The following is an 11,177-nucleotide window of genomic DNA, read 5'->3' as shown; positions in this document are numbered from 1 at the left end:
GCCGCTGCCCGGGGCCGCGGAAAGCTGGGGCCGGCCGCGAGCCTTGGCGGGCTGAAGCGCCCGAAGAAATGAGCGTTAACGGAAACCACGCAGGATTTTGAAATCCTGCCCGGGTGCCAGCATGGGTGGCGGTTGTGGCACTTCCCGAGCCAGCCACTGCCAAAAATGTGCAGTGATCACGCTGTAAAAYGCCCCAAATACACCTCACTAACCGAGAAATCCCAACATGTTGCTCCAGAAGGAATTTCTAACCCCTCAAGATCTTGAAAATACAGAATTTAGGTCCAGGCTGTAATAATTTCAGTCCGTTTCCATTGTCCCCCAGGCTACCAGGTGACCGGCGTCTTCATGAAGAACTGGGACCCCCTGGACGAGCAGGGCGCTTGCGCCATCGACCGCGATTGCGACGATGCCTACCGCGTGTGCCAGCAGCTGGACATTCCTTTCCATCAGGTGTCCTACGTGAAGGAATACTGGAACGAAGTGTTCAGGTAGGCACGGCCTTCCGTGCGTGGTCCTTGGGCGTGCTGCTGTAACGTTACTGGGAAGACGGACTGAGAGTGGGAAAGGGAATTTCCTGCGGCATTAACAGTGCCAAAGGAAAGAGGTAAACCCTCTTAAATACAGAAGGAACTCCTTTTTTGGCCCTTTATATTTAAAATCAGAATCTCTAGGCTGGTTTTAATATAATGTTTTTGAAATTAATAGATTTCTCCATAGTTAGGCCTGTAGGTGTCTACTAATTAGTTTTTTGGTCATTGGTCGCCCTGCTCATTTCTTCTGCATCTCACAAGCTGGCCCAGTCTTTCTGCAGTGTGTGGAAAAGAGTACTTCAAAAAAGTCTTCAAATGGCAGATACAATCAAGGGAATTATCCTAGATCTCCTCTTTTCCGCCACCYGTACAAATTCTGCTTGAAAATGTTGCTTAAAAACGATCGAGTCGACAGCCCTCGTTTCTCTTTTTTCCTATTCTCTTTCCCTTGGCAATGTGCTTGCAGTGGCTCTCTCTTGTTAGGTCTCGCCCTTGCTCAGTGGTGACATTTGTATTGGCTTAAGAGTGCAGTGCGGAATCAGGGAGAGCTGGACAGCACAAGGTAGACACGGGGGAATTGATTATTAGCTTAGTTTTTTGAATTCTAAACTGAATAAAAGTGGATAACCTAAAGGAAAAGCTGTACTGCTTTATTTACATTTATGAATGTGAAATATGATGTGGCAAGCAATACACAACTGATTCTGTTTCAAATGATGAAGAATTGGAGATGTCCTTATAAATATGGTTTACGATGTCTTCCTAGTCTATGCCCTCAGTAGCTCTTGGCTCAAATGGTCCCCAGAGGCAGCCAAAACACAAGTCATGAGGCCTTTTGATACCCCAGGTGTCAAAATACCCGATACTTTAATTTTATAAGTTATCATTTAAGCATTTTTAAGCAAATAGTGATAAGCACTGTAGTTGTATGAAAGTGAAAATTCTTTGTGTTTGTGAAACTGTACTTAAAAGTATTTGTTTATTATTTAAGAGAGAAAAACAAGCAGGAAAAAATCATCAACCCTTCAATCCTAAAGTTAAGGCAGGATCCTGTAGCTTATGGTGGAATTAGTGCAGAATGGGCTATAGTTCTGTCCTCTGAGACCAGTAAATCTTGGTGTGTGCTCCACTACGCTGCTGCAGTGCAAAATTAAGCAGGTTTGTTCAATTCTCAAAGAATTTCAAGAAATAAATGGCAATTACCTACTTGGTTGCCATGTCTCCATTGAGAGAATGGTGATTTAATAAGTTTACAAAATTATAGGTGATTATGTGGCCATGCGCTCAATCCATTTTGGAGAAAATCTCCCAAACATTGTTTTGTGGGTTAGAATTTGTTGGCTATTTTATTTTTTACTTAAAATGCATAGTGAGATTGGGTGTCAAATTTTCCTGGTCAGCAAATGCTTCAATCTTATTTAGTATTTTGTGACATAAATGATGTTTGCATACACTTGAATTTTTGTCTTACAGTGACCTCTTAAAAGAATATGAATTGGGAAGGACTCCTAATCCTGATATTGTGTGTAACAAGCACATCAAATTCAACTACTTTCTTCACTACGCCATGGATAACCTTGGTAAGGTTTGTGCCAGGGTGTCAGTGCACAGTGGAAATGTTTAAAGGAAACTAACCCTTGAAAAGGTGGGAAAAAAAACCATAAATTGATATGCATGCATAATGTGGTCGTCTCTGTGACAATATTTTATTAATTCTAAATTATTTTGTTTTGAATTTGCTTTTCAATTATGTAGGAACAGATTTAATTCAGAGAAATATATTAAGCTGAGTATTGAGGGTGTTTTTTCATTAGTTAAATAGCAGGAGTGTGTTTACTGTCAGTATTAGGCTTCTCAGTTCTTATTAGGTTCTCTTTGTTATTTTCCTTTTTCTGCTCTCCTCTCTGCTTTTTGTCCTAGACATTTTTATAATCTTTTTTTTCCTTTTAACTCAGATATCAAACATGTGCCTTCATGATGTTTTCCTTGTTGATTTTTGCTAGGAGCAGATGCAATTGCTACTGGGCATTACGCTAGAACCTCACTAGAGGAGGAGGAAGTTTTTCAACAGAAACACATTAAAAGGCCACAGGGGCTTTTCAGAAACCGTTTTGAAGTTAGAAACAGTAAGTGGATTCTTATTTCGTATCTTGTGCTAGATAGGAAGGAGAAATTTAAACGATATTCAGCTGTACAAAATCAGGACAGTTCATTACGTTACGTGCAACTACTGGAAAGGCAATTTCCATTTTGACCGTGGCCTTTGTAGAAGGMTGACTGGACAGAAAAGGGAAGTTACCTTACTGAAGATTACACTAAATAGCGTGGTATTAGATTTTCTATTTTAAGAATCTAGTCYTGTTAAAACTACATTCTGATCAATTTTAATATAGTTTAGGAGACAGCAGTCTCCTATACTGTGGGGAAATATTTCAAGACATCTGATTTGAGTACTTGAATGACCTAAATAAAACTTTTTAATATGTTTCTGCAGTTTTAAGGCCTGTCTGTTCTTTAACTATTTATTATATTTTATATTTAGAACTCATCACAGCAATACGCTGAAGTAGAATTTGGGAATTAAGGTCTTGAAAGGTTAAAATCATTAACATACTGTTAGTCATTGGACCATGTATTACTTTACCACAAAAACCAGATATCCCAGAATATTATTGTGTCCTCAATTACAGTTTTTCTGTAGAAAGCCTCATTTTTTTCAGTCTCATTTTTTTCTCTAGAAGACTGATTATCTGAGGCAAATGAAAGTTCTGCCCACCCTGGCACTGCAAGGTGCAAGGGCACCCAAAGGCAAGAAACTTAGCCCTTTGCAAAGCTACCGTGGTGGCTTCTCTGGATTTTGCTTCCTGGTTTTATTTGTGGGGTTTGTTTGTTTGTTTGTTTCTTGTCTGGATTTAAAGGGGTTTRTTGGTTTCTTCGTTATATGTCTTACTTCTGAAGAGTTGAAATGGCCCCAGTGGGGAGCACAAGGGCAGTAGTCTGCACTTGTGACAGATTGTGATTCACACTTGCAATATTTTATAATACTCTAAGCAGGCTTCYTGTCCTGTGTTTGAGAATGGATATGATGAGAAATGACTAACTATTGGCTCGTAATTTGTGCTCATTTAAGCCAGGAAACACCTCAGTGTAGTTTGTGCAATATAGAGCTATTAGCTCTTAAGAGAAAGGACAGAACATGACTGAAAATCTATATATATATATATATGTTTTAATTTGAGCTATCAGGAGACTTCATCTGTAATTCACTTACTTGAGGTTACAGAGCAAAATTCATTTTTTTTTTTTTAAACAGTGAAGTTTAGGATATTTGAATGTTTTTTCTTTCCTGACCTATGAAAGATGTCTTTATATTTCATTTTGTTGATATTTTTGCAGTGAAATGTGCAGTAATGTAAGATGAGATGATGTAAGATGCTGCACTGTGTAAAATCAGAATCTTTCTAGATCTCTTTAGTACTGCAAAAATAGCAAACTTTTAAAATTATATTGTGAGTACTCTGAATAATACTGTGTCTTTAAACTGTGTATGGAAGCAATAAAACAGAAGTTTTGATTGTCAAACAAAATACTAAAGGAAGTTGAACCATGAAAGGGGTTTATGTTGAAACATTTTATGTGTTCTGCACTTTGCAGCTGTAAAACTCCTTCAAGGAGCTGACCTCTTTAAAGACCAGACCTTCTTCCTAAGTCAGATCTCACAGGATGCTTTGAGGAAAACCATTTTTCCTTTAGGGGATTTAACAAAAAGCTTTGTAAAGAAGATAGCGGCGGAACATGGGCTTCATCATGTGCTAAAGAAAAAAGAGGCATGGTAACACTTACAACTATTGATTTGTATTTTCCTCTAACATGGATTTTTCTGAACTTTGTGACAAATCAGCTGTTTTGAAGCATCATAATAGAATAAACAGGATTGGGAGTTAGTTTTATAGTTGTCTGCCTGTTTAAAGCTACTTTTATGAGCGTGGTTGGTTCTGTATTTTAGTTTGCAGATGGTTGTCTGCATTTGTATTACAATTATAAAAAAATAGGATACAGACAGCAGTTGTTTTGCTGATACAGTCTGGATTTATTATTGACCTCTGTAAATGGTCATCTGAAGAGGGCTAAGATGTGATTTGAAGAAAAAGGAGGACCTTTTGCTTTTGAAGTTGGGTTTTTGACTAAGTAGTTTCTATTAGTATTATACATCAGTCTGAAAGAGAGTTCTTGTTTTTAATCACCAAGGAGAATCACCATGATTTAATATGTCTATTTATTCTATTTATTCAGTCTGTTTATTGTCTGAACATGTGTTATTTCTCTTCCTTTCTGCACTTAAAGAAATCACTGAAATCAGAATTAGTTAATGTATGTTGGATCAGATTTTATGTTTTTTTATTGATTTTATGAGATAGTATAGCCTGGATATATAAGGATATATAAGCCTAGTATAGCCTGGGATATATAAGGAAAACGATCCATTCTGCACAGATAAACGATCCATTCTGCACACATTTTGACATTATTTCTCGCTCTCTTTTTTCTTTCTTTCTTTTTTTTTTTTCTTTTGTATGGATTCAATACTGTATTTCATTTTCAGAGTACTGGAATCTGTTTCATTGGCGAAAGAAATATTGAAAAATTCCTTCTTGAGGTGAGTAACACTAAACAGAAGACCATCTGTGTGCTCTATTCTAGTTTTCCCAAGTAATTTATACTATGGTCTAAGGAATCTCCAACGCCGTATGTCCCAKTCTAAATAGTAATATACTCCCCTCTCCTACTTCTGTGTCTAAATGCAGCACTGGGAAAGAGCTGATTAGCAGCATGGATGGAGTTTGCTTGTTGAAAAGCTGTTTTCTCACTTCAGGACAATGTAGTATCAGATCCTGAAATATTGAAATATACAGTGAGTTTCTTTTGAGGCCATCTTGTGTCTTACAACAAACTCGTTTCATTTTACAGTACTTAGAACCTCAGCCAGGTAATTTTGTTTCTATTGAAGATAAGAAGGTGATGGGAACACACAATGGTAAGTGGCTAACATATATATGTGTATATACACACACACACATGTATATGTACGTGTATATGTATGTGTGTGTGTAGTACTAAATTCCCATCCCAGGTAATGTGTCTAACTGTGATGTTCTGCTAGTGCAGGAAATGGTAAGGGAACCTAGTAAGACTGAATGGTCGCAAAACCACAAATTGAAACTGAAATAGAGAAATGTTTGTCTTTTATAACGCCCAAAATACACTAATTGATGCAGATTAGAGTTATTTTTCAAATACAACTGATTTTTTTCGAAGTAGATCTTAATTTCGTTTTTAATTCGTGCACTTCTCTAGGGCAATTGGGGTCATTATTCTTTGTTTAGCAATTAAGTTTGGGATTTTTTTTTTTGAATACATTTTTTCTGAACATTAAGAAGAATTGTTGTTGTTAAGAATTGAATTTTTATATTTCTTTAGGTTGGTTCCTGTACACAATAGGCCAGAGGGCCAGACTAGCAGGCCTGAAGGATGCTTGGTTCGTTGTAGATAAAGATGTTAGCACTGGAGATATCTTTGTGGTGAGTTAATTAACACTGGCATTATGAGTGACTGATTCATGACTCCTGCTGTATGGAATGTGATTTTAACTTGGCTGGAATTCTTGGCTTTCCATTTAAGAGAAACAAGAGCCAACTAGTGCAGCATCTTGAAACGTCTTGTCCAAACTGGCTTTTGATGAGTAGAGAGTTGCTCRAAATTTTGGCTCAGAGCTTTTTCCAGACAAGCAGTGGGAAGAACCAACCAATCTCCTGAGCTCTCATTTTCTGCTCTAAAACACAGRGCTTTTCTTGTAGCTATCACGACACAATATATTAAACCTTTGCTCAAATGTGTTTTATCTTGACTTCCTATGTTTTGCTRATTTCTTTTTTTTTAATAAATAAACTAGTGGCCAGCAGTACAGCTTAAGCATTTTGAAAGTCAAGGCAGACTGTTCTACTGCAAATAGTGTCTTAATGACTGACCATAAATGTTGAGGGGAGCTCTGCAGCCTGTGAACGTCCCRAATGTTTCGTGCTGTTCACACGCTTGGTGCCTTTATTTGACATGATGGAAATGAGGAATTTTGTTACTGCTTCTGTGCCTTGGGGGAAAAACTGGCAATCACAACAGAGTTGAGAGGAAACAGACAGGACCACTAGGATTTATTTTTATGCCCTACAGTGAAATTGTGCAGCATGTCCGTAACAAATGGGCAACTATTTTTATATGAAGTGTAGTTTCATTCATAACATGAGATTTACCCATTATACATTAATAGAGATCTTGTCACTGCTTTTCCTATTGCAAGAAACAACCTGCAGGTTGTAAATTCTGCTGCTTTTCTAAGCCACAGTTCAAAAACCTGCTCTTAATTTTAGGTTGAATTTTCATCAGATGTTGCTAAGAAATATGCTGAAATTCTGAACATCATCAAATAATGTTTCATTGTCAGCAGAGCATAAATTATAAATATTGGGGAATTTTTGGCAGGTGAAAGTGCTTCTTTATCATATTGCACCACTAGAAATACACTTGTTGCTTCTAGAACAAGGGCAGAAGCACAGTACAAATCTGTGTGAGCCTTTTGGTTTAGCATTGGGTATGGTCACCAATGAAATAGCATGAGTAGGACGTCAGTGGATGAGAACAGGCTCTGTAGCAGCAACTCACGGGCACATTCAAAAATAACTTGCATCTCTTGCTGTCTCATTTGGTCTTGTTTGTCTTAATGGCTACAAAGATGAAATAATTTTTAATACAAATCTGAGTAAGAGGGAGGTGTCATCTTGTTGAGTTAGGATAAGATGGCAGTGGACACAGCCTGAGAAAAGGCAGAATGTCTTGGAGAAGGAGAACACAGGGAATGGCCTGACTCTTGAGATGTAGAAGGCTGAAAAATAATCCAGACTTGCTTTAACATATTTTTCATTAAAGGCCTTCATCAGAAAGATAATTAGATGCTAATAAATGCTTSCCCTCATTCATTTTGTTATGGCTTGATGCTCTTTTTCTGTATTTCATGCTTTACTTCACAGTGGTTGKGAGATGTCTGGCAAAAGCATCAGCATTAAACGAATGTTGTGTTTTAAGGCACCATCCACAGATCACCCTGCGCTCTACAGGGACCTGCTGCGGACAAACCGAGTGCACTGGATAGCGGAGGAGCCTCCTGCGGAGCTCGTTAGGGATAAAATGATGGAATGTCATTTCAGATGTCGGCACCAGATGGCACTGGGTAACCAAATCTCGTGGGGTTTTTTAATTTTATGTTATTCTGCAAGTGAAAGTATCTTCAGTGTAGTTCTTCAGAAAGAGTTGAAATGTTTGGGATCACCTCTCCGTTTCTCTAGTGTCTGTATGAAATGTTTCTGTTCAGTAGCATTTTGCCTTAAATCTGCGTAGCCTGTTAATGAAGGTCTTTTTAATGTGAACGTGAGGATTAACTGGCAGATGTTTGGGCACGTTCTGTTCTAGTGCCTTGTGTGCTGACTCTAAACCAAGATGGGAGCGTGTGGGTCACTCTAGTGAAGCCAGAAAGAGCCCTCACACCAGGGCAGGTAAGTCAGTAGAACTGCTTTCCTTTTTTTTTTTTTTTTCATGTTTTTGCTTAGCTGAATAATAAAACAGAGCATATTAGCTGCAAAATATGATTAGTTAATCTATTAGATTAGRTCACCTGTGAGAGCAGGTAGCTCTGTTTTGATTTTTTCATCCACTGTATTGCAAGATTGTTCCTAGTTTCAGATACTCTGTTGTTATCCGTATATGGAGAGAACTGGCTTCCAAACTTGAAAAATACTTWAAAAAGTCTCTAGGAATCATTGCACAGAAATGGAATCTGTCATAGTTCTCCAGAAGTAGATTAATGAAGGTATTAGTTCAGTAATTGGCTGCTTCATATGATTTTAATGTTCAAATTAAGCTGTGCACCCAACAGATGGTTCTGTCCCAGAGCAGCAGTGAGAGGGGACGCTGTGTAGTGCTGCCTTTCCCCATGTGAGTGCTCCCTCACACTGCGCCCCAGCGTTTCTGAGTGTTTCCTGCCATCACCCTCTGCCCACAAACATCCCTCSCTTCTCCTGCTCCCCCCAAATCTGGGCTCCAGCAAGAGGTAAGTGGTCCCGGAGCTGAAAGGAGCCCTCCGTGTGCTTCTCCCCCAGTTTGCCGTGTTCTACAAGGGCGACGAGTGCCTGGGCAGTGGGAAGATCCTCAGGCTGGGCCCGTCCGTGTTCACCTGGACACAGGGCAAGAAACGAGAGGAGGCCGCCAAGAAGGAAGAGCTGGACAAGACAGAGCCAGCAAGGTAGCATGTGGGTTTGTTTCCTCATGGACTTTGGAGGATTTGTTGCCTGAGAATAATAAAAGCAAGAGCAAACAGCTTCCTTGTTGAGCTCTAATATTGAAAAAGGTCAGTTGAGTCTCCAGTTCCTCCTCTTGCCTGTTGGCACAAAACAGGTTTGAAATGAAAAACAGTTTGGTGTAACCTCACTGAAGTGGATGGTGATAGTAGGATTAGTAAGTGCCAAGGGGGTGCCTTAAACTAGCTCTGTAATGATAGTCATCCATACWAGAGTTTTAGCTTAACACAATCATGTCTGAGAACATAAACCTCTGAGGTATAAGTGAAATAACAGTTTTTCATACTTGAAGATGCTGGTCTGTAAGTATAAGGGTTGTTTATAGTAAACATGTTCATTGAACTCTGGAGAGGAATGAGTGATATCCAGTTCATTTTGCATGAACGCTAAGCAACAGATACTTACTTTTTACTTTATATAATTTTATAAAAGCTGTTTTCAATTCTTAAACTGGATGCAGTTGTGTTTTAAGATATTTAAAATAATTAAGAAGTACAAATCTATGGATTTAAAAGAGACTCAATATTTCTTAAGTTCTTCACAGAACTGATTAACTTCTTATTAGCTGCTCAGGGTAAATACTGTCGATTTTGTCCCTTGGAGAAGAGAGTGCATTGTCCGTGCTTTAGAAAAATAAATTCACCCGTGCTTCCTTTTTATAAAATTAACTGAATTAACTAGAAAATAATTGGATCTTAGGTCATACCATGAGGTAAAAGGGGGCAGTAGCAGGAAGAACTGATCCTCCTGTCCAAATTACCTCCCAAATTAAAATGACTGAGTGTGTGTTGAGGATGTTCTAARATTATTATAAACATTAAATATCGAGAGTTAACAAAAAATAAACCCCATAGTTTGACATGATCATAGAAAGGAAGTCATTAAAGTAGAGATGCATAGAGAAAAGACATTTCAAATGATGTAAAATTTTGGAATTTCTGTCACATTTGCTCAGTAAGAGAGTTGTGACATGATTAGAGCTTTTGTGCAAATACAAAGGCTTAGACTGCATGTAGTCTTCTGTCTTTTTCTTTTGTCCTACTGTATTTATGGGAAGGAAGGAAAAGAATTCCCTTTGTTCCTTATTGTAATGACAACAGAAATAGTGTCTTTACTCCAAAGTGTGGGAGTAGAAGGAAGGACAAGTCTCAGTGTCTGCCTGCCACTGTCTTGCTTTGTTAAACACACTGGTCACAGATGCCCATTAAAAAAAGAAGAAGAAGAAAAAAGCCTGTTTTAATCTTTGCTTCTAATTTGACATTTCAGTGTAGCTGACTGARAGCGGGGGAAAAACATCCTTTTCCGGGGGTGCCAAGATAAAATCCATGTCGGAGTCTGTCTGTAGGGTGTCAGTCGATGTGGAGATCAGCTGTAAAGACTGTTCGTGGTTCATCTTGGGGCTTAATTTCTGTTAGGTTAGTAATGTTATAGGTCTGAGTCTTTTTAATGTCTTTTTTTTCTCCCCATCACTTTTCTTTCCTGAAATTTTTGAATTTTTGTCTTTGCAAAACATGGAATTTAAGAGTTAATAGTCCATTTTTCCCTCATCTGTATTTTCCAGTAAATGTCCCAATAAAATCTTAACAAAAGTTTTGTGTGACACTAGTGTAATTGTTATTATTACTTCATCTCACATCTCCTTCAGTCAGGTTTGTGTTCAGTACTGTACCAGTAGAGGGTTGGTGAAGCTATGGACAACCAAAAAGACATTGCTGCATCCGTTTAAAACTCCCTTCCTTAAAATTTCCATAGTCTCAGGGAATTGCTGGGGTTGGAAGGGACCTCTGGAGCTTGTTAGTGCAACCCCCAGCTCAGACGGGGACGGTTGGAGCTGGGCTGCGTCCAGCCAGGGTTTGAATGTCCGAGGTTGGAGCCTGCAGACCTGCACCAGCGGGTTCCTCCTGAGCCTTCTCCTCTGGAACGGGCCCGGCTCCCGCGGCCTCTCCCCACGTGAGAGACCCTCCAGGCCTTCATTTACCTTCCAGGCCCTTTGCTGGAGTCACTCCCACGTGTCCACGTTTCTCTTGTGCCGGGGAGCTGGGCGTTGGACGCAGAGCCCCACGAGTGGCCCCTGCAGGGCTGAGCAAAGGGCAGGAGCAGCTGCCCTGGCCTGGGGTGAGGCCCAGCGTGAGGCCGCCCGGGGGCTGCCTGCCCTGTCCCTGTGTGCTCTGTGCCCTCGTCCCAGACGCTAAGGGAGGTGCTAAAGCAGTAGTGGCCCCAGGGTCAACCCGGGATGGGGGAC

At 39.5% G+C, this 11,177-nt stretch overlaps 1 protein-coding gene across 2 annotated transcripts; it reads left to right on the top strand.

The window, feature by feature from the left end:
• Positions 1-186: 186 nt before the first annotated feature.
• On the top strand, positions 187-9,331 carry TRMU (tRNA 5-methylaminomethyl-2-thiouridylate methyltransferase). Of its 2 annotated transcripts, none has more exons than XM_026046412.1 (10): positions 187-491; positions 2,007-2,113; positions 2,537-2,659; positions 4,188-4,360; positions 5,137-5,190; positions 5,502-5,520; positions 6,012-6,112; positions 7,668-7,812; positions 8,052-8,134; positions 8,738-9,331. In XM_026046412.1, exons 1-10 carry the CDS (start codon positions 349-351, stop codon positions 8,882-8,884), a joined length of 1,095 nt encoding a protein of 364 aa, XP_025902197.1. In that variant the 5' UTR covers positions 187-348; the 3' UTR covers positions 8,885-9,331. The 2 variants fall into 2 exon arrangements, with proteins under 2 accessions (XP_025902197.1, XP_025902196.1); XM_026046411.1 differs by having other exon boundaries at positions 5,502-5,568.
• The last annotated feature ends 1,846 nt before the right edge of the window (positions 9,332-11,177 follow it).

This window comes from Nothoprocta perdicaria, unplaced genomic scaffold (assembly GCF_003342845.1).
Source record: "Nothoprocta perdicaria isolate Ctin4 unplaced genomic scaffold, notPer1 scaffold_44, whole genome shotgun sequence".
In the NCBI taxonomy this organism is placed as follows: Eukaryota; Metazoa; Chordata; class Aves; order Tinamiformes; family Tinamidae; genus Nothoprocta; species Nothoprocta perdicaria.
Note: the sequence above shows the minus strand (reverse complement) of the source record. Positions and strands in the feature narration are given on the sequence as shown.